The following is a 24,659-nucleotide window of genomic DNA, read 5'->3' on the forward strand; positions in this document are numbered from 1 at the left end:
AGAGAGAGAGAGAGAGAGAGAGAAAATTTATTTAACATCACAAAACATTATTAAACATAAAATATGTACTTAGTAGTTTACATACTAATGTACCTAACTAGGTACATTACTTCTTAACTAAATTAATTATTGTCATTGATTGTGCTACCCGGGCTTTTAACGTATCGTTTTTGTTTTGTGATAATATTTTTTTAAGCCTTTTTTTTCAGATAGCGCATTTATAAACCAAAAACATACAATAACAAAATTATAATATAATCTTGTTTTTTTTTTATTTGCAAGTGTTCCATTGAAATACCGTTTCTGCTTTTAAATCACGGGCCAGTTTGATCGCCGCTAAGGCTTTTATTTGCGATCCGCATAATCTTTCCCGCCGCAACATTGGCGGGAAACGTGCCCGTGGGAACTAAAATGGCCGCCGTTTCAACGTTCTGTTCGTTGGTAAACTTGATTAGCAAACACGATAGATTATACCAGTATTTCGTGTTTACTTTATTGGAATTAATTTAAATTTATGTATAGGGTGTAATTTATTTGAATAGCCGCCGGTTTATGTAGGTATACCTACAGGTAGTTTTAATCGAGATTATTGTGATTTGTATAGGTTAAATACAGAAATAATTTTAACATAGCGGGAACCGGCGCCACATTTTGAATTAAGGCCCCGTGGGTTCAGGTTCTTCTCTCACTCTCAAGATGGCAGTGCGTGCCCGGGATCGCGTACGTCATGTTTTGAATTTTGTTTTTTTAAAGAAATCAGCACCTTAAACTGCAAAATTTTGTTGAAATTTTCGTAACGCTCAAAATTTCACTTTTCGCACCACTCGCTACGCTCGTGCTATTGACGTTGTTGTCTTTTGCTTGCTCGGGCATCGATATTAATAAGAAGAGTTAAACAACAACTTTGCCGTTACAAAACAAAACCAAAAACTATTGTTTTTATCTAGTCTGACATATTTTAAATTAATTGTATAACTTACCTTTTTGTGTTAATGTTATCATTGAATTATTAATATTATTACATAATATCACCCTTACAATTTTCCTTCTACGAGGCACTTCATCAAGCAAATTGTGTCGTCCCCGAGCACTTTAACCTTATTACTTACTTAGAGACAATTTGACAATCACAAGTACAAATAAAAAGGCTTTGTAAGACAAACCGTCTATAAGGCAGTTAAGGAAAGGAAATTTTATTTTATTTTTAGATTTAGTCCCTATGCGAATAGGCAATCACTCTTATATACTTATTAAATTAATGTTGTATCAAGTAGAAAAGTCTGCGAACGAATCTAGGGTGCCTCCCTAAAGGCCCATAACGGTGAAAATATTTGCTGTCCTTGGGTGAGGTCTTGGTAGCTTAGATGGGCAGAGCATTGGGCTAGTGATCCAGGGTCGTGAGTTCAAGTCTCATCCAAGACAGTTTTTTTTTCCACTTTTAAATTTATTGTACTCTTATTTTATTATGCGGGAGCTGGACTAGCATTATATTTTAGTTTTACTTATACCTATATGCAGCCGTTTCCATTATATTCTGGCCATTAGTTAACGATGTACTTTTCTGTACCACACAACTGACATATTTATTATCTGCAGCTTCTGGATGTGGTGTTTTTCATATATAAATATTTCCGAACCTTATCATATTTTTGTGCGAGTACCAAAATATTTCTTTACTTAAACTAATATTGTGTGTTTTCTAGTGGAATATTCCAGAAATTTTTGATATCAATAACAAGTTAATTTTACGGCTTGACTCACGTATTTTAGTAGGGAATGCAAACAGGTTTTTATTTGTATGAAATTTTGGTTATTAACCGGTTTTTCCATGCATTTAAAAACCGGTTTACATTCCCAAATTTTTTGTCACTCGCGCGACATGTTTCGAAAAGCCTAGGTCTCCATTTTTAAGCCCTAATAGTGCAAGAACACCGGTCACAATAGCCGTGAATAGATTTGATTTTTGACAAAATTTATTTAAACGTGTTTTTTACCCTTAAAGCACTTTTAAAGTTAAAATAAAGATGTATTTATGAATCTCAGGCGTTTTCTTGTTTTATGGCCGACCATATCCGAAAGTTGAAAACCAAAATTTGCGAACCTATTCAAATGTCTAGCAATAAAACATAACCATTAGCCAGATTCAAATGCAAGCCCGTAAACATAAAAACCTATATCAGGAGATAAAAGGTGTTTTATTGCAATGCTTTTATTTCCATCGGCAATCAAATTCTACACCAGTATCTTGTGGTCCCCAAAGACTAATAGTTACCGTGCAACTCGAACTCGAAATATACTGGTCAAGTTGTCCCTGATATTTGAATAACAGCCAAGTATGTTGAGATAAAGTGAAGGGTTTTCGCTTGTCAGTATTTACGCAGTGAATAATGCTTTTACGAAACACGTAACTGCGTTTATCGTGTATTGTTGTTCCTGTGTATTCACGTCATGTGGAAGTAATTTAGCGTTTAGGATTGTAAACGTGATTTGTGCGGATATGTTGATTACGCTTATATCGTGTAATACGACACTCGCACTTAATGCGCCGATTTTAATGTTGTTGCCGATTTTTTTTTCATTGGATTTGGATTATATATGGCTGGTTTAAAGGAATCCGTTCATTCAAACCAGCCAAATGTTATCCAATTTCAAGTTTTTTTAGCATAAGATGAAATTGCGCTTATTATATTGTACAGAATAGCAAATTTTTTTAATTTGTCAAATTTTGACAAAATCTGACAAAAAAAAGATAACAAGATAAAAATCGGCCCAGGAAGATAGGCGATAAAACCATGTTACACCCATTAAGAGTTGTGCCGTTCTCAAAAACGTTCTCGATTCACAATGGATTTTTTTTCGAGTGAGAACATTCCCCATAGGTTCTTGAGAACGGCAACGAGAGCGTTCTCTGTGTGTGAGGTTTAAATTGTTTAATTCCAAAAAAATCGCTTTTTTGTATTTGGTAAAAAGCAAATAGGTAGCTAAGTTGTATTTTGTATTCAAAAGACGTTCTCGGTACTTACTTCGAAGACTGGCGGTAAATAATAAATGATACATTGACTAAAAACCAGGGTCCACATCAACCGCACTTCTTAAGACGTGTCGACTTTCCTAGTCGACGACGGTTTCTCAATATATACAAAATTTCTTCTCTGCATATTAACAATAAAGAAAATATTTTTACACAGTTTGATGTCTTTGTTTGAGTTTTTTCTCTTTTTAAATTATTGTCAGAGTTCGGAGTTTCTAATAATTTGTTCGCAGTTTGTTTTTATGAAGACCCCGTTATCTTGCCGCACTGACATTTTTTTTCAGTAGAGCGTGAATGTTTTTTTATCGACTACGAGTATCTCAATGAAAACTTTTGATCTAGGGTTTTTCAAGACGTTTCACTCACTTTTCACGTACAATAAAACATATTAGTAAAAATTGTGTTATGTTGTTGAAACGTGCGTCCGACTCGCACTTGACCAGTTTTTTTATCTAAAATAATAGTACCTACATAGTGACACTCTTTGAAATTATCAATGACATATCATATAATATAATTTTAAGTTCTACACTATCGACATTTAGATAGTCGATAAAAAAAACACGTTCTACTGAAAAGCAATGTCAGTACGACAAGATAACGGGGTCTATATGAGTAGAGGCTAACTCGACGTACGTAGAAACTTGTAAAGCCACGTTTTCACTTAATGTTCTGAACATTTCTGTGCGAGCAACCTTTTGTTCGTTCGGTAAATGAAAACACCTGTTCCAATAGTAAATGGAAATATGTACCTAGCTAACATTTGTTCAAAACAAAATGTTTGCTCAGAACACTAAGTGAAAACGCAGCTTAAAAATACACCGAATTCCTATTTTTAGAATGTTGTACACTTGTTATTTTTATGGTTGGTTTATGTGTACCCGGCGGACGAGTAATTGGTTTGAAATAGAAGCTTTTTCTTTAATAAGTTCGATATAGAGCTCCTGTTTCATTTTTCTTTGTCTTTAATTTGTTATTCTTGTTGGCAAGTTTTTACCTACCTACTTAGTAAATTGTTTTAATATCGTGACTTGGTTACACGCAAACATTTTGATAGGTAAGAATGGACTGTATTTTTAAACTACAAGAAATTAAAATCGCAATAATTCATCTAAAACGTCTTATCTACCTACCTATCTATCTTATCTACCTACTAGCTAATTCAAAATGACAATCAAAATAAGTGAAAAAGTTTCTTTAAATATGTACCTTAAGAGCTCTTTCCCACTGACGTCCAGTTTTTTTGCGGGTACGGATTTCTGCAGGACCCGTTTTCTGTAGTATGAGTGCAGTATCCCGCAAACAGAATGTTCGTGTGAACGTTACTATATTAGCACTTATACTACTAAAACAGAATCCTACAGAAAACCGTACCCGCAAAAAACTGGACGTCAGTGGGAAAGAGCTCTAAGACGAAATTGGACGATGGGACGTGACCGCTCTCCATACAAACGTGGACTACGCGCGGAGTGCCATACATTTTCCTTTCCGCATCTCAACATTATAGAAAATATTTTGACATAATTACATTTATATTAACCACAACTAATGCCCCTTCGTTCGATTTTTAAATCAGCATATACAATTCGTGAAATGAAATACATACTCCATAGTTTAAAAAATTATATATAAGATAAGATAGTATTAAGAGTAAATAAGAGCGATTACAGCGGCAGTTAAGCCTTAGGGGGCTTTGTGCGCTGTCATAGTTTTTAGAATGTATATACTTTGTGTTAATAAATAAATGAAAAAAAAAGGAGCATTTAAAATTTTTGTAAAAAAAGGCAAACGAAGGTGCAAAGCTATATACATTGTAACCAACTCTTGTAATACATCATATTTTCCATAATGTCAAGGTCTAAAAAGGAAAATGGGGACTATTTACGATTGGAGGAGCCATCCTTACAATAATTCCAAAGGATTTCAATTAGGTTATATTTTTTATTTCTTTTAATGTTGTTACCGTAGAACTCCGTCATTTCTCAACATTAATATACCTCTATACTGTACCCAATCAAAATAAATTCACAACACATATTTCGTCCAAATGTATTATTCCATATCACATGAATAATAAAAAAGTTTGTCCAAAACAACTAATAAATAAAAACAATAGGTAACTAAAAAGTCCAATCGAGAATATTATATTCGACAAAAGGATGGTACGGCCGTGTCTCTTTGATTTGCTCGACTTGGCGGGGGCACTTCCGTGCCCCCAGAAAGATAAGTACAAGTTAAATACGCCTACGCTGCCGTCTAAGGGCTACTTGTACCATCCAGGCTTAGCCACTAACTCTGAATTAACCGTTAGCACAGGGTTAAATTGCACTGGTAACCGGGTTTAACCGGTTAACGTACCCCTGTATGGCGCAAGTGGCCCAAAATCGTTAAATCAGCCTTTTAGAAATCTTACCCGCGAAGGTCCAAAAATTAGGCAGCAACAGAATGGCCGCCCATCATTGTGTGAATAACCAATGAGCAAACTCCGAAGCGTTTACACCGTTAAATTATGCAAACGAAAGAGCTAGCGCCCCTAGAAATAATCTATCTGAAATAACATTTATCATTAAACCGCACGCCTAGTAATTAATATTCATTAGTTGTTAACAACGAGGTAAGTCAGTGAAAGGTTATTACTTGATTTCAGATTCAGAGGTGACTTTACTAATTTCGATAGTTAATTACTTTATTGTGTATTTATACTGCTTTTAAAACCTTATAAATGAATGACGTCTTCAACCGTTTGCTCGATACCTGGGGATGTAGCCAACAATCGTGAAAGAAACGCCAATTGAAACCTTAATAAATTATAGAAATAGTCACGTGACTTTTCGTAGCATCTGTTTACCTATTTTTTTTTCTTTTCGTTTGACGGTTGTCGATGTATGATTGTTATCTTGGCTTAGCCCCCGAGTCGGCATTTGTGGGTGTCGGCGCAGGTGTAATACCCACAAGCAGAGATTACATGAACAGATATCTCTCAAAGAAAACACAAATACCTACCGTTTTGATACCTACACAAAAATACAATGGAGTGACCTTCAACGCGCTGCTCCCCGCACTGCGCGCAACGGCACAACGCTAGGGTTGCCGACGCTTAGAAATTAGAGACTTCAGGTTATTTGAATGCGTCCTTTGCAATAGTAGGTATACCGACATTACCGACTATAGATTCTATAGATGATACCGCTTGCTTTTGTACCGTAGACGGGACGAGATTCGTAGGTACAAATCTGAGCTCCGAGTTCCATAGGCCACAAGTTCAATTTTATTAATAAATAAAACATAAAGCTACAAGTGGACTTCAGGTTCGAGCGCCATCGCCATCTTAATAGTTAGTCTCGTGATTAATTCCTTTGTTTTTTGCTCATTAATATTGTTTAAAGTGTAATATCCATAGCTAATATACATATACAGTAAATGGAGAATTAATCTTGAAGCGCGTTTAACCACCATTTTGGAGTCATCGGCCGGTTGTCCACACGTGCTTCTTGTAAAGTCCATCGTTTTACAAGAGCTAATAAAATCACCGTACAATGTTGGTCTTATTTAAAGCTTCTAATACCTTGATACTGGTGAAATATTCCCACTGGACTTAAGCTATAATTTTAAATGAATGAATTAATATAGCTACAAGTGAATCTTCTTTTTCCGTCGGCCCTTTGACTCCTTTGACAGTGCTCGCGGTCGAGTCCTTTTATCTTTTACTTAAATACCTCTTGTGACGTCTCGAGCAGAAAAGCATTGTCCACAAGATATGGAAGAGATTACAGAAACGGCACTCGGGATAAAACTTTTTTCTTCTTCAAACGTTGAAGGGCTGAGCTTTTTGTTTCTTAATTTTAATGTTTACGATTAGGGTCTGGAAATTTAAGTTTTATATATAGTATTTAAGTTGTGTAGGTAATGGCAATCGATAGAAAGTGGAAAAAAAAAGAGAACAAATGTGAGGGACTTTGTAAGTATAAAACCTTATATTTGGACCAAGTTTGTTGTTACTGAAATCATAAACATATATATTACTTCGTAAAGACCTGCCTTACGAGCACTACGAATTGGGCCAATACATTGGAGTCAAAATCGCATTTAGTTACAACAGAGCGCTCAGTCGAGTGGCGAATTGTGCAGTGGAAAGGCGCCACGTAATGCCATTCCCAATAAAAAAAATGCCTAACTGTGTCGTGAAATTGTGTAAAAACGATTACAATAAAATCAAATACACTTATAAGATTTTATATCATCCGTAAATAATTTCAAAGGAAAAAACGGAACCCTTATAGGATCACTCGTGCGTCTGTCTGTCTGTCTGTTCGTCTGTCACAGCCTATTCTCTCCGAAGCTACTGGACCAATTAAGTTGAAATTTGGTACACATATGTAAGTTTGTGACCCAAAGACGTTTGACCCTGACGTTTCGAACGTGACGTTATGTTCGTGGTCACAGGCAGACTGGCGAGTCCGACTCGCACTTGTCCGGTTTTTGTTTCATTATGACGGTCGGCTGACCTTGCTCGGCGCACGTATAAACAGACACATATCAAAGTAGACTGCACTCTCGCCTCCAGATACCTCTGCCTAGCGAGATAAATACATGGATTAGGGAACGGTATAAGTAAGTTGATGTTCAGACTATGTTTGGTATATATAAGTCAGATATAAGTGTAATATCACATTGATTGGAGAGGAATAAAAGAAAATTGGTTTGATTGTACGTTTTTCAAATTTCTATTGAAATAGTGTGGAGGGCCATACTTTTGATTTGTTTGTTCTTTTTTTAATGGGTTTTACGCAAAATATTGTACAAAAATGTAACACTCGCATTATTTGGTGACACGCCTAATTCGGTGATACAAGTTTTGAAGCATCACGCAAAGCGGCCGAAGCCGTAAAGCCGTGAGGTTCCATTTAAAAGGCCCTAATTCACTAGCTTTCCTGGGTGTCATGCTTCAAAACTTGTATCACCGAATTAGGCGTGTCAACAAATAATGCAAGTTTACCCTTAAGGGGCCCACTGACTATCAGTCCGCCGGACGATATCGGCCTGTCAGTTGTTCGGAACTGTCAAATTTTTGTTCTAACTGACCGGCCTATATCGTCCGGCGGACTGATAGTCAGTGGGCCCCTTTATACACAATCGAACGCTTAATGAAAGTTTTACAAGTGAACATCAAGATTCTGGGTATTTTCCGTTTTCATAAACCGATAACTTTATAATTGAGTTTTTTGTTAGGATTCCCATACGATCGCGGATCTGAAAAGGCGAAAATGATTCTTGAATTCGATTTTTAGAAAGTTTGCTGGGGCGTCTTTAGGGCTCCTTTATGAACTTAAAATGTATTTAGAAAAGTTGCGACTTATAAATGCTTTTCAGAAAAAAATGAATAAATTTGTAGTGTACTCGTAGGTATTTATATTTGTATAGGGACATATCCGTTATAAGCGTATGTATGTCTAATGTGAGTTGGTTTATGTATCTGACAATGATGGTGAAATTCAAGGTGTACATGTAGACCTTAGAGATTTATTTCATATAAAAACCGGCCAAGTGCGACTCGGACTCGCGCACCGAGGGTTCCGTACTTTTTAGTATTTGTTGTTATAGCGGCAACAGAAATCTACGTATCTGTGAAAATTTCAACTGTCTAGCTATCACGGTTCATGAGATACAGTCTGGTGACAGACATACAGACGGACAGAAGGACAGCGGAGTGTTAGTAATAGGGTCCCGTTTTTACCCTTTTGGTACGGAACCCTAAAAATGATCGGCCTGTAACAAGCCAAGTAGTAGATACTGTGCAGATGCAGAATGCAGATTTTTGTAAGTACGTCCTATAACAAGTACATCACAGTTTGTTCTCCAACATGTACCTAGGTATAAGGTAATTGTAATGGTAAACATTTATATGTTACCTGTCTCTCTCTGCACGCAACCCATTTCACGTTAGTTACTCCTGCGAATCGAATTTTTAATTAGAATAAAAGGGAATCTTAATAATCGGGTAACAGTATGCGTGTGCACGTGAGAGTTCTAACTATCTTAAATCGCAAATAAACCTACAAAAAAGCCATTTCTTTTACCACTTTTTTTCATACAATTCATGATGATTCCCAAAAGTTACTTAAGATAAGTAACTTCAACCAGACTTCAACTTGATATTCATTCATTCATTCATATGATAATCGTCTATTAATAAAGGTGCAAAATTCTGACTTTTTAAGGGACGATGTCCCTTCGCGCTTATATTTTTTGTTTGCCGCTTTTTTCTACTAACAAGATTTTGCGCAATTGGTAACGCATTGAACCGGCAATCCAAGGATGTGGGTTCGAGTCCCACGTTGACCAGAGTTGATCATCGTTGATTTTTTCATTGTGATTGACATCTGTATATACAATTTATAGATTGTAATAATGTGATACGTCCCACAATAAAAAAGGAAAAAATATATTAACATTTAATAAGATTTTCTTGACCAACTAGGTATCTACCTAAATATAAGCACGACGCCGGGTCCGAGACAAATTGCGTATCTTATTTGACAGGCCTGAACTTGACATCCGAGGAGGTTACTTTTCTGTCAGTGGCCAGCAGCTATAATCTTATTTAATGGAGTTTTCTTTGTGGAATACAAATTTAGTTCTTGATCCCTTATAAATAATATTTTGAAAAGCTCGATGCAAACATTGCTTTCTTTGTCACGAGTTTCTTAAAATATCAAGTTTTAAGAGTGGGAGAGAAATTTGAATATACACTGTTTTGAATTTAGGAATTTTGAATTCAAGTTTGACGCCTTGAAGTGACTTTCACCAAGGAAAAGTCATAATCTCAATTTGATATACTTACTTTGTATTGTACCTTAACAGTAATTGATTACACCTGTGATATATATGCACATATGCAGAGTTTCGCTAGTTTTTCATTATTCACGTAAGTAGTAAAAAAATATGATACAATAGAATACTTGTTTTGATTCCTTGGTGATTTGTACCTACTTGTAGATCTGTACCGGTCTATTTTTTATTATGTAACACGCACATGAATACATTTTAACATCTTATCCAATAAATGAACACTCAATTCATTCTGGCAGAAAAATATTCTTCTATAAGCGCATTTATAAAGCCTTTTGAGATCACGAAAAGCCTAAACATTTTACTTATTGAATATATATAACCTTCCTTTGACATATAATAATATATAAAGATTCATAAACACGCCTATAACATACATACATTGAGAACGATTCTAAGGCTGCTATTCGCGTAACTCACCAAACGCTCTACTCGCCAGTCTATCTAGGTAATGAGTGAAACATTATTAAAGGTTGTAGATAGGTGCGGGGATGAAATGTGAGCGCTTTCCTCCAGAGATGTCTCCAGGAAGTATAAAAATGCAACGATTAGAAGCGAGGCTTGAATGAAACTGTGTATTAGACGAGCGGTGCGCGGATGCGTAGCATGCGTCTTTGTAGATAAACGGGCCGGGGTAGTTGCTGGCGCAAATCGCACATCCTATGTACACACACTACACACACTATACATATAGCATCTTGGCATTACTCACTTGTTTTGTTTTTACATGAAAAAATGAAAAAAGCGTTTATTGGTTACAATATTGTGTACAGCAAATTATGGTTGGAATCTCCAAGTAAGTAAAATTATACTTGTGGCAGGAGATCCCGCTCTTCCTACCAAAGTTACATACAAAGTAACCGAACATAATACTTAAAATGAATATCTTACAAACTAAACTAGACTAAATTTATTTAAAGCTAAGATGTGTGTGTGTGTGTGTGTGTGTGTGTGTGTGTGTGTGTGCGCGCATGTTTGTAGTTGTGTGGGGTGTAAATACATAAATATATTTATTTAAATATATTTATTATTTTATTTATTGTCTTTGTAAAAGTGCTTCTGTTTCCTCGTAGTCTATTTCTTTAATCCATTCAATTATAGCTTTCTTACAACTGTAACATTAATTAACAAAACCGCCCTCTGCTAAGCTTTTCTACAATGCCATATATATGTATGTATGCTACATAATGGGATAAAAGAAGCTTGTTATGTGGAATATTTTTTCTCTACATTCATTGCAGACATATTGAAATGTATGAAAAAATAAACACATTTGACATTTGAAACATTAAGTCTTCGTAACGGATCTCTTCCTAAAAAAGGCGCGAGATCACTTCAATACAGACGGGTTCTTCTTAATCTCCGCAAGCTTTAGGAATAACTAAGGCTCACAGAAGTCATGCAATAAAAGTAAACAGAATTTACGCCAAAGTGAATAAACCGAATCTTCCTTCGTACCTTCCGGTCCCTACATGCCCCTTCGCGTTCCAATCATTTTAGACGCCCGGGAAAAGGTGTTAATAGCTACGTATATAACATATGATGAGACAGGCATTTTTAGAGATGATGGCAAGAGGCATGATGGGTTGTCCTTAGTTCCTTGGAGCTTGAAGCTGGGGACCGATGTTAGTGTGGGATGCTACCTGCGTAGACACACTGGCACCGTCCCACCTCCAACGGACTATTGTAAAAGCGGGCGGAGTGGCGGAAAGCGCCGAAATTTTAAAACGTAATAAACATAAGAGCCTCGGTAGAGAGTACCTTTTTGTACTATTTGTAGTTGAAACTCTAGGTCCATGGGGTCCCAGCGCGCACAAGTTGTTTGCAGAAATCGCGAAGCGTCTGGTTGACATAACTGGTGACCGAAGAGCTGGCGGCTTCCTCGCACAACGTATCAGCATTGCGCTACAACGAGGAAATGCCGCCAGCATCCTTGGTACAATGCCTCAAGGGCCTGTTTTACAATTAAGCTAGTTATTAATTTAGTTTAGTAGTACCATTGTATATATCTTTTTAACCAAATATATATATATATATGTATGGCGATAACCATAGGTTGGAGCGAGACACAGCGATCGGACCTTTCGTTCCTACCTATGGTTGTCGCCTTAGCCGAAGCCAGTCACGCAATGTCGTGGCCAGGCCGAGCGTTCCGCCTCGCTAGTACAGACATTTGATCCTCAAACAAACCTGATCGACTGATACCATTAATAGAAATTTGTCAAATCCCCTATTGTTGTACTGCGTACGTGAGTTCGTATTTTAGACGCATATTTGTAAGTTATATTTTTTATTTCCTGAAATATTGAAAACCGTTGAATCGATTTTTATTGCTTGTCAAAGCTAGTAGCGGATTCTATAGGTTATGTTAATACGAAAATAGTGATAGTGTAAAAACGAAATCGAATTTACATACCAATTTCTTTCATATTCCATTCAAGAAGTGTGCAAACACGACGCCCTAATATTGGCTACAACTGTGTATCATGCATTAAGCTTCTGAATATGTTTTATTTTGTTTATTTTTCTTTAAATTTTGTTATTAGTAGTAGCAGTATATAGCACCGCCCACAATCTCTCCTGGTAGAGAATGCATTTGGCATTAAGTCCACCTTTTGTACGATAAGTTATTCTTTGTACAATAAAGATTAAATAAATAAAGTATTGAAGTAAAGTAAATGATGTCTATGTCTATGTCTATTCACCAAATTATACGTCTCAGAATTAGTCTGCACACATTCATCACATTAATCAGCTAATTATCACGTGTGTCCTTAATATCACAGTATCCACCAATGCGTTAAACATATTATTCTATGTATTTTATAGGTACCTTGGTTTTAGGCTAATATGTAAGGGTCGGTATTGTATTTATTATAATACACGTGTACCGCCACGGGAGCAGTTACAAATGTACATGGTGATTATGTAAATATAGACCCTTGTGTTAATGTAACCTTTGCCTTTGGAAGCCCAACTAACGTTGTATACCGCGTCGGGAATAAAATAAACTGTTTCAAGTATATGATAGCTGATAGTTGTATAGTGATAATTAGAAATAGCGTGAAGTAACACAGTCATAGCTAGAACAGCAAACAATAATGATTTTTTCGCCATCTATTGGATTTGACTGTCAACAGCATGCTCCTTTACGTAGAAATATACTGCGATTTCGTATGATTTAATTGAGTATACAGGTTGACCTTAGCCACTGGACAAACCCTGAAATCCCACGTAGTATTACTTCTCAAGAATGCTCTAACGTTAATTTTTTTTAATTAGAAAAAAAGGTAAAAAAATTATTTTCAAACAAAAGTTATTTCCAATAATCGACAACAAAAAGAAAAATACTGTATTAATCATTGGCAGTGTTTTTGACAATTTGTTCGAAAATCTTTGGCAATGATGACATTTGTTAAAAGTCAGAATCTTACTAGTGTCATTAATAAAAGAGTTCGAAAAAGATTTCATACTATTCTAAATAAATAAATATAAATAAATAAATAAATATTATAGGACATTCTTACACAGATTGACTAAGTCCCACGGTAAGACCAAGGAGGCTTGTGTTGTGGGTACTCAGACAACGATATATATAATATTGTATAAATACATAGAAAACACCCATGATTTAGGAACAAATATCTGTTGCTCATCACACAAATAAATGCCCTTACCGGGATTCGAACCCAGGACCATCGGCTTCACAGGCAGGGTCACTAACCACTAGGCCAGACCGGTCGTCGGTTCTATGAGGATGTATTACGTCAGGACACACACAGGCTGCTCCAAAGTACAAAATCGGAATTTGTGACGTTTTCAACCAAAAGGTACCACATTGTCGGTTGTCGATAAAGTTGATTTCTAATTGAAGCTATATGGAAATAGCGCCTTACTGACAACCGACAATAAGTACCCTTTTGGTTGAAAATAGCACATTTGTTCATTTCTTCGTAACCGCTACACCGGTTGTTATGATACTTTGTATGCTTTTTCTAAATACCCTAATGCATATGTACATTTCGGCTTTGTCCAATGGCTAAGGACACCCTGTATACTTATAGCATTGAATATTAGGTATATGTTTTTTATAGTAACGACATATTTTTTATCTTTTTTACAGCATGTATTTTTTATATAACCATACATTTAAACGAGGTTTAGTATTTATTGAAACGATTATGAAAGACATTTTCAGTTTACTCTTAATTAATCTCTTAACTACTAGAGTAATTAATATTCGTTTTGTTTTGCGCGCGGCAATGTAAATTAAATAGATTTATTTATTTCTCATTCAAAATGTTCATTATATTTTTCATGTCATAATAAAATGCATGCGTACCTACCTTCAGGAAACTGGGCTGAATGAACGCGACACGTGATCGACAGCCCGCCTGCTTCCGGCCGGGCGTCCCTACACTACATCTACCTAATAATAGTCGTCACCCGTGACAGTCGTTATATTGTAAGGTATAATTTTTAATAAAACATGAAATTAGGATCTATACTAACTAGTTAGCCTATCTTTCAAATATGTAGTTGTACAGAAATTAAAATACACACTGTATATTCTCATATTAGTGCTGACATGGGCAATAATACTCATAATGCATTATTAATGTCAAGGAAATAAAATAAATAAACATTAGTCCTTTGGGGCCTATTCCATTCGTCAAAGTGATATGGTGATCGTTAGTAATACTAGTAACGAATCATCTTTATGGCAGCTTCCTTGAGTCAAAGGAATAGGACAAGCAATTTCGTTAATAGCTCTAATTAATTAACAAATTCCTTACACGCAGCTGTGCTGCCATGAAGAGGAAACGTTATTACAGATCACCTTGATAGATGATTGATAGGCATTAAATACTAGTGTTCGGTGGGAAATAAGTGGATAATTTTGTTTCAAAATTATTTAATATGTTAAAATCGATTATCTTAAATTCTCGTCTCACTTAAGACAATCTTTTGTACGTTTTCGAACCTACATAATGTATTGAATAAATAAACCATGTTGAGAGTGTAATTTGTGCCCATTTGTAAACAAATGTGTGATGTATTATTTAGAATAAATTCCAAATACTTTAACAAGTAAAGTACCTAACGGAAAATTTTCTAGCCTAGACTGATGAGGGTGGTGCATCAATTATAGAGACTAGATAGAACAAAACCCTTCATTTTCACGTCAGAAGAATTAACAAATTTTTGACTGTAATTGTTCTAATTCTCCGTAACACTTAACTTTCAATAAAGTCATCCTTAATTACTGTCAATTAAACCAATTTGAAGTTATTATCAAGGCTGGAATTGGTTATAACTTTGTCATCAGTCGATTCTGTCAGTGAGTATTATATTCTTTGATTCTGTCGCTCAAACCGATCAATGTTGTACAGAAACTTTCCATAACCTTGTACCTTGATAAAGGCCAAGATCTCTCTTATATAGTTCTATTGAAGTGTGTAAAGGATAAGTTAATTGCGTCCCAAGAAGTTACCATTTCAGAACTTGTAATGATTCGAAGTTGTCATAATTAAATAAATATACCATATTACTTTATAATCTGTACTCCACTCGAGTGTTCTGTTAGCACTAAAACATACTTGATAGTACCAACTTTAGCCACTTACTTGTATTTATAACTTTACAAGTGTGCGTTTTCTTACTGCGGCGAAAGTATTGAAGTACTTCAAATTTCAACAGATAATACTTACGTAGTTATTCTTACATATTTTTGCATCTTTATTTCCAATATGGTCATAGTGATCATTCTTGCATGAAAGGCAATATTCATTATAATGCATATACCTATATAATGGAAACTCGGAAAAGGTACCTAGGTACTCTTCCTTTGTGAATATTTTATGTGCAAAAGTTAATATTGTTTGTTGTTCACATCTTTACCTAGACATGAGACTAGATACAACTTTATTTCTGTATTGAAGTGGAAACTTGTATGAAGTATGAATATTGTGCGTTTCTTGAAGTTGGTTTTAGTTCAACGTATTAAAAAACCAATAGTAAAGAGTGGGTAGCTTGTTAGAAACATGTACCAATATTTATTCAACGAACACAGATATGAATGTCAAATATGTAGTTACGTTGTAAAATCATAATACGAGTACAAGTCTCAGTGCGTAACCCGTTTTTATTTTTAACTAATTTCCGTAGCCTGGAATCGCTTGGCAAGTTTATATTTGAATAAATTTAATTTAAGTTCTTGAAATGAGCAGTAAAAAACTGGATCCCGTAACAGGACACGTAACGGACGGGTATATCAAGTACGTTATTCTATTTATTGTAACACCAGACCGTAAATAATGTACCCAAACACAAAGGTTGCTACGGAAATAGTAATAAACAGCTCAAGAAACCGCACTATCGGGTTACTGGATTGAGTGCCATCGAGCACGTTCACGATTGCGGAAACTCAAATGTCAAAGAGCACCGTAAAAGCTCTTGCGTTTAAGAGCCTTTTCATATTGTCCGATCCGATATCGGATGTCGGAAGGAAGTAGAATGCATTTAATAAATCATTATTACTAAAAAAGGATAAATAACGCAAAAAAGGCGCACTTAATGTCATTGGCACTCTCCTGCAGCTGTTTTTGTCATAGGCGCCTTTCGATATCCGATATCGGAAAGGCGCTTCCGATAAATTTCGCCATGTCGGAGCCCCCCATCAGCTGTCGAACCGATAATATTTGTTTGTGTGGGCATAAAGTTTATTGTAGTGTGCGACTGTACGTGACCGCTACAGACGGCGCCCGGGCGCGCTCCCGCGGCCTGACTACGCGGATGTAGGATCCTACATCCGATATCGGATCGGATAATGTGAAAACGCTCTAAGAGGGAAGTACAATGGGGCGCGTTTAAGTTTATAGCAGTATTCAGACATTAACTGAGTAGTTACCTATGTTAGTTACCTATAGGTATTAGTACATTGCGCAACGAGGGGGGTGAGTAAATTTTTGCAAAAGAGGTCTATAGAATCACGACAGCCGCAGGCTACATAGCTATTACTAAAATTCTGTAAAAATGTTTTCCATAATGTCAATATCCAGGGAGGAAAATGAGGACTACGTTTGTATGGAGAATAGGTCGTCCCCTTTTCCTCTTAATAGATTATGCCAAATAAAGAAGAGAAAAATAGCTTCTCAAATCAAAATTTCAAACAATAGCAATCATAAGTGTACATTTAAGAATTTGTCGCCACGTAGTTTTTAATGTCGATTCAATGCAAAGACGCAAAACTTATTTAGCCATTTTTGGATTGTAATATTAAACTATTTTTACTGAGGTTGGAAATATTTTCTCGCATTTATGTGACTTTTATCTTCTAAGATTTAAGGATGACTCACGCTAGAACGGCTTGTTCCGAGCCGAGGCAACGAAGCATTTGCTATGACAGGTAACCTGTGATCACTTGATGCTTTCAGTGTCGGATGCCTCGGCCCCAACCCGGGCCGTTCTAACGTGAGTCATCCTTAACGCTGGAAATGTATAAGCGTATACCTTACGCTGCGTAGCAGACCAAGCTCGTATAGCAGTCGTAGCAAGTCACACATGTAGCAAAAAATACTCAAGTTAGTTAACACATTCACCGCTACGGTCGTAGCGCTACGTCGTAGCCGATAACATGAGTTTCCAGATATGTAGTGAAAATGCTTCCTAGAGGCAAAACGACTACGTTTCGTTATTAGTTGAATGGTTTAAAAGTCACACGAACCCGATGCCAAAAAGCCGCTTACATACAATCGAAGTTACACTTACATTTTAAAACGACATGCTTTTACATGAAACTTAGGATGAACATTTATGTTACTTATACCGGGTGTTTCCTGTAACAGGAGCATTAAATTAAACTGGAGGCTTTACTCCTTAAACTGACCAACATTTGTTCAGCAACTTTTAAAAATAACTTGTGCTTTGATTTTCATTACACTTTAAAGTTTATTCTACGACGCAATGTATTGCAAAATTTGTTATGTTTAAAGGGTGACAAACAACGTCAAACACACAGATGGCAGCGTACATTGAAAATAATATTTAATTAGTATGAAAAAGGTATAATATAAAATTTTCATAATTTTAAAAAGTTGCTAAACAAATGTTGATCAGTTTGAGGCGTACAGCCTCCAGTTTAATTTATTGCTCCTGTTACAGGAAACACGGTATTATTACATATATCTATGGTTCTAGTTTTCGTTGCTAAACATTGTTACAAAAAGAGAATAGAGGAAAACAGAGCGTTTTGTAAGTAAAACTTCTACTAGCGCAAAGGCCATAATATAAGTAAAACGAGAAATCTAAACCTAAACCTATGATACCCTAGACTACGCCATTTTTCATCAAAAGATAAATTAAACTTCTCTACCCGTAAAGCGAGTATCGGCAGGCTATAAAAATAAACGTTGATGTGGACTTTATTACCAGGCGATAAAGTCTGTTTTCATTAGCGCCGCCGTGATGAGTAGAACGCTATAAATCAGAGCAAATTGCAGCAGTATATTGAAGCTGGCGTCTAATCTCGTACCGGCTTGGATAAGAATCTAGAATCTAGAAAATGCCATAGAAAAATATTCTAGTCTAAAAAAAACATATTGGAAAAGAAACGTCTGGTAGGTCTATAAAACACCGGTCTATAATATACTGGAATTGTATTTACCAGTAGGCCGAGCACATGATTGACGCGACAGTCTCTCGCGTGCGAGATAGACTTCCCGTCTTTTACTAACTGTATGAATTAAAGGGAGACGGGTAGTCTATATCGCGGCGAGATACTGTCGCGCCAATCATGTGCTAGTCCGGCTGGGCCCGTACATTTCATGCGGTTTATTTATTCTATTGTACACCTTTCGCGTCAGAAATGTTTGCGCGACGTTCATTAGGCGACCGTATCTACTCGTGACTACGGAGTTTTACCAAAGAAAATATATAGAATAGAGGGGTACTGTCATAGTAAATTTTGTAGTCACAGTAAATTTACTGCCATCTATCGACACACGATTAAAACTAAAAATATCAAAAAATGTACATTTTTTGATATTTTTAGTTTAATTTTTTTTATTTGTATTTATTATTTTTATATGATTTTGACCCGTTCTTTCACTGATATGTGTTAAAATTGTTAAATAACGTCAACGCCATCTAAGCGAGAATAGGCCAAAGATTGTCATTAGTGGTAGCGCCTTCTGTGCGAGAATCAAATTTTCTTGATTTCCGAGGCACGTTTTTCCCTTAGACTTTATTTATCTTATACGGAGTTGTATAGGTCTTTGGTTTAACGTAAAGTGTATCCAACTTCTAAATGCCTTTGCCCGGAAAATGTGCGCGCTGGAAAACTCGTTCAAAGTATTTAATTAAAGTTGTACGAGTGACTTTCGCTCTGTTTCAGTGCAGGTATAACATGTAGGTATGTAGCAAAGAAGGTGTCATTACATTACACTCTTTTTACCAATCATCAGTGGCGTAACTACAGGGTGGCAGGGCTGGCAAAATGCCACGGGCCCCCGACCCAAGAGGGCCCCGGCGCATGTGGCCGCGGGCTCAGAAATATTGTTACACCACTGCCAATCATAAGGTATCATTAGGTATTTTCGGTGTAGGAAAACATCGTAAGGAAACCGGACTAGGTAATCCCAATAAGGCATAGTTTCCCCTCTGGGTTGGAAGGTCAGATGGCAGTCGGTTTCATTAGAAAATTGGAATCAGTTGTCAAGCGGACCCCAGGCTCCCTTGAGCCGTGACAAAATGCCGGGATAACGCGAGGAATAAGGTATATCATTAAAATAATTCTAGATTACCTCCTGCTTCTGGACTAAACATTGTGCAAACAACGGTTCGGCTGCGGTATACTTATAGGTGTATGCTCCGGAAAGTTACCCTGGATACCTGCGAACTAATGTAATATTAATTTTTAACAAGCAGAAACGTCTGCGATCGATGCTATTAAGCTTAGAATAAATTTAAGTGGAAAAATTACTGCCTTGGGTGAGACTTGGAACTCACGGCCTCTGGATCTGAGGTCTGGTGGCTCAGTAATAAATTACAAACTAGTTCAGTTGTTTATTGGGACGTATGTCATAAGACTCATAAGTCATAAGTGTCATAACTAAAGTTTAGAGTAGTTACTTAATGAGATATTTGTATTTATTTACCTATATTTTGTATAGAGATATCATACACGTTTTCCTATAGTACTCGTTATTGCTACGTGTGGGTATGAGGTAATTACATAATTAATACATGTTGATATGTATAACAGCCCGTTATATATATTTGTTCTAGACTTGCAGTTAAAATTATAATGCTAAATACATAATCTTAAGAAATAATTATTGGGTCATACACAGATTTAATCGAAAGTTGTCACTCCTGCGAAAGTGTGGTGTACTTTCTATTGCAGGGTAAAAGAAAAGGCTTGCCCATTTATCAAATAAAATAAAATAAATATAATTTATTTTTGTGTTACTAAGGCCCATAGATGCATTTTACAGACTAACATACATACAATTTTAATAATCTTACAAGCTAAAAATTATTTTGGCGACACAGTGTTCTGCTGAATCACTCGTTCTGTGTGTAGGATTCGGCAGATTCCCACGCAAGCACCTAAATACCACACCCTGCGGCCAGAAGTCCACGCTCGCAAAAGTTTTTAGCAAACGAGCTCAGTGGACGCGGTTCTAGATTAATCAGATAATTTGGCTACTATGACGCTTAACGTTGGCTATGACCGCAGAAGAAATGTAAACGTAAAGGTTGTGTTGATCTCACATAAATGACACTTGAAGTTACATGAATAACTACCAGCAGTGTGGAAGCGCTATCATAGTTCCTAGATGAACAAAAAACCTCACTTTATTTTAAAGACAATACGAGTTTGTGATGTCCCAAATTTTATCAAAATACCTAAATCATCCCAAATCGTTTTTAATTATAAGCCATACAAAGCTTCAGGGCGACATACTTAATTATAATTACATTATTACCTATTATCGGGTATTCAGAACAACGGATTACAAAATGTTACCTTACCCAAAATTCATTAACTTTGTGAAGTTTTCAAAAGCGGAATGTGTCTAAACATAATTTGCTGTATCCCGAGTTAAGAACAATGCCTGAGTTTTTGCGGTTTTATTTTGCTTAACCCTTTTGTGTCACTTTTTAATTCACGTTTCGTTTCATGAAAATTCAGGACATTCATTCAGGCAACTGTTTTGATTAAAGAAAAGGTTCTGGAGTCAGTGGTAAAAAATTGTGCATTCCCAACGCTTTAAAAAACACTTTTTACGTCAAAAAACATAGTCGGATTAGTGTCGAAACGTTTTGCTTGTTATAGCATGTTATTTTATCTTACGATATGTTATCTTTTGTTGCAGCTGCTGGGTTCGGACACGGACTGGCACTTCGCGCACCGGGGCCTCCCGCACGCGCGCCCGCGCCGGTCCATCTCGCACACCAGGCTGCTGAAACAGCACCCTCTTGTAAGTATCAGCTACACTGTTATGTGATAATAAACCTTATTGCAAATACATAAGGTCCAACAATGGTCGGTTAAAAGTGTCCACATACACTGGTATTCAGAATTAGGAATTTAATTGACAGCACTTTAGAAAATATTGTTTGATTCAGGCATTTATGAAAAAAATATGAATAAGAAAGCATGAAGCCACGTACGTAAAACGTAGTCGTATAAGCGTGGTAATCTCATAAAATACACGCCCGTAAAAGTCAGTTTACTCTTTTTAACTGTGATTTATAAACTAACCACATCATTATAAAAATAGAAAGGAAAAAAAGTTGATCTTTCCTATTGATTTTTTCATCTTTTCACGGCATTGCTATTCAATGATCCCTTCCCTACATATCTCGTTTCAATACGACTGCAACCCTGTACATCAGTTCAACTCTAAAACCCTAGAGTACAAAGTATTTACGTAATCCTATACGAAAATATTTTAGTTAAACTTACATCTAGTACTTTGTTCATGTTCATGTTCATAATCCCATTATCAACTAGCTGTAACTTTAAATGCCTGCACTAAGTCTGTGTATCTACCGGTATAACTTTAGTACCTACCCGTTTAATCCACCGCCTCAAAGGACGCTATAAGCTTACACTTCCGCCCCAAGCTGCTTTACTATTCCGTAACTACTAAAGTGCATTTACAGTCAAGGGTTATAAAACGAGGCATTTTGCATAAAATAATTCAAAGAAGATGTTCGGTTCGGTTAGGTATTGATTGCTATTTAGCTTACGTTTAAACTACTAAAATACTTTATATCTGACAACGGCGAAGAGCAGATAAAAATGTAAACCTTGTAAAGACAGTGTAATCAGTCTGGATCGTTGATTAAACGTCTGGTTGATAAACGATTGAAGCTGACGCCAGCGCCAGCTATTAAATTAGAAGGCTAATTGGCGCTTGACATGACCTTGACTGCTCTCAATATTATCAATTACTGGGTGATTGTAGCACACGGTTGGAGAGGAATTTAAGTTGCTTGGGTGAAATGCATTGTGACCAGAGCTGGACTGACGATTTATTTTCAAATCGTGGGGACTATTGAAAGAAAGCAGCATATTTGACATTTCAGCTGGTACACCACCACCGCTGGATGAACGTTACATGTGTAATAAAGCAGCTCGGAGAGTTGTTAGATTTTAAAGGCAGTGGACGAAACACAGTGCTGGAACCAACGGCTGATGTGTCAGAACCAACAATCTGTCAAGCAAAATTAAAAAACCCCAACGCAATGAAACGGATAAACCGGTTTTAATAAAACATGCCTATGAACCACCGCTACAAAAATGCTTTCATATTAACAAACCGCATCCAAATCGGTTCACCCGTTTAAGAGCAAAGATGCCACAGACATAGGTACTTAGCGGTCAAATATATAACACCCCTCTTTTTGCGTTGGGGGTTAATAAAAATGGATTAAACTCTTGAAAGGGGACAATATATTTCACACCTTATGACCGTATCGGTTGAAGGTAAAAAATACGATTGTTATTTCATAAAAGCTGCGAGGAAGTGGTAGATCTCGTTTTAACGATTTTAAAATCTGTGTAGCTGTGAGATTTAGGCTAGTTAGTCTTTTTAATAACAAAACTTCCGTGAGACACTGACATATTAAATATATTAAACCGGGTCACTCACGAATATATATGATTGCTCGACATGTTTTTGCGTCGGACCACCAACGCGTGCGCTCTCTGAAAATGCTCCTCGTTATGGAGCAAAACATGTCGAGCAATCATCGACTATATATACGTGAGTGACCCGGTTTAATATATTTAATATATATAGCCGGTCAAACAAGTTTGTCAGTACAAAAACGCGCGAAATTAAAATTACCTACGATACGATAACCATTCGCGCACATTTTTTAAATTTGCCGCTATTTTTTACTGACGGAAATTGCTTGACAGAGTATAGTTAGTCTTATAAACAGCTCTAAGACCTAAGATCCGCTTTGTAGGCAGGAATACTTACTTTTTTAGGGTTCCGTACCTCAAAAGGAAAAAACGGAACCCTTATAGGATCACTCGGTCGTCTGTCTGTCTGTCCGTCGGTCACAGCCTATTTTCTCCGAAGCTACTGGACCAATTAAGGTGGAATTTGGTACACATATTTAAGTTTGTGACCCAAAGATGGACATGTAACGTAAACAGATTAATTTTAAACACGGGGGCCACTTTTGGGGGGTAAATGAGAAAAAAAAAGTTTGTCAAACTATATCGTGTTATATATCAAATGAAAGAGCTCATTGTGAGAATCTCAAATATATTTTTTTATAATTTTAAGATAAATAGTTTAGAAGTTCCCCCCTTTATCTCCGAAAGTACTGGGTCAAAATTTTTGATAAAAAAATACACTAAATAGATCTTTAGATCACCGAAAAACCTATTAGAAATGTGCAGTCAAGCGTGAGTCGGACTTAATTACTTAGTTTTTGATCCGACTCCTACGGGTTTTTTAAAGACATTTCACATAAAAAATACATTGTTTAAATTGTGTAATGTGCAGAACCCTTGGAACGCGAGTCCGACTCACACTTGGCCGGTTTTTTTTGGGGTTAGATAGATTTGAAGCTATATATAATATTGTATTCGGTTATCGCGATAGTTAATCATGTAATAAAACTATGAAAACGGATTATATCTCGTATATTGAATTTATAATACATCCCGACGTTTCGAACCCTTTACAGCGTTCGTGGTCAACGGGTGACTGAGGAAAAACTACAAAGTGCAAAAATACCCACATACAAAAAATAATAAACCATCATATACTATAAACTTTAAGGCTGGTTGTACATACAAAATCGGTTCATAAGCAATACTCCACTGTACTGTTCATAAACACCCCAGAGGGTACTTGACCCTTGCTTATATCGACTGAGCTTTCCGGACTATAAGGCTAATCCGATCGTCTTATAAATAGATTAAGCATCAAGGCTTTTGTATATAAAACAGAATGACGTCCGAAATTACAAGACGGTCCGTCCCCGGGGTGTGACAACCCTAATCAGGCCCGCCCAAGTTTCTGCGTGGTACTGTCAGACTCGTTATATAAAAAACTCACTTGGGTTCTTCGCTGCTACATGGCACAGCGGGTCTGCTCCATGTGAATGGTCATGGAAGTTTCATATTTATAAATATTTGACTGAAAATCATCCGTAATAAAGGGCTTCGCTAAGTCTTAAAATTATTAAGTGATACCTGTTATTAAGTTTCACATACCACGTGTTCAGTTTTTTCAATCAACAA

General features: G+C 36.4%; 1 protein-coding gene across 1 annotated transcript in view; it reads left to right on the top strand.

Annotated features, from left to right (window-relative positions):
• Positions 1 to 24,659, top strand: part of LOC134748245 (neuroendocrine convertase 2) — a 99,606-nt gene that overhangs the window by 23,420 nt on the left and 51,527 nt on the right. Inside the window, exon 2 of the mRNA XM_063682975.1 lies at positions 21,262 to 21,366. Within this exon, the coding sequence (XP_063539045.1) occupies positions 21,262 to 21,366 (105 nt within the window). The remainder of the gene's footprint in view (positions 1 to 21,261; positions 21,367 to 24,659) is intronic.

This window comes from Cydia strobilella, chromosome 16 (assembly GCF_947568885.1).
Source record: "Cydia strobilella chromosome 16, ilCydStro3.1, whole genome shotgun sequence".
Taxonomy (NCBI): domain Eukaryota; kingdom Metazoa; phylum Arthropoda; class Insecta; order Lepidoptera; family Tortricidae; genus Cydia; species Cydia strobilella.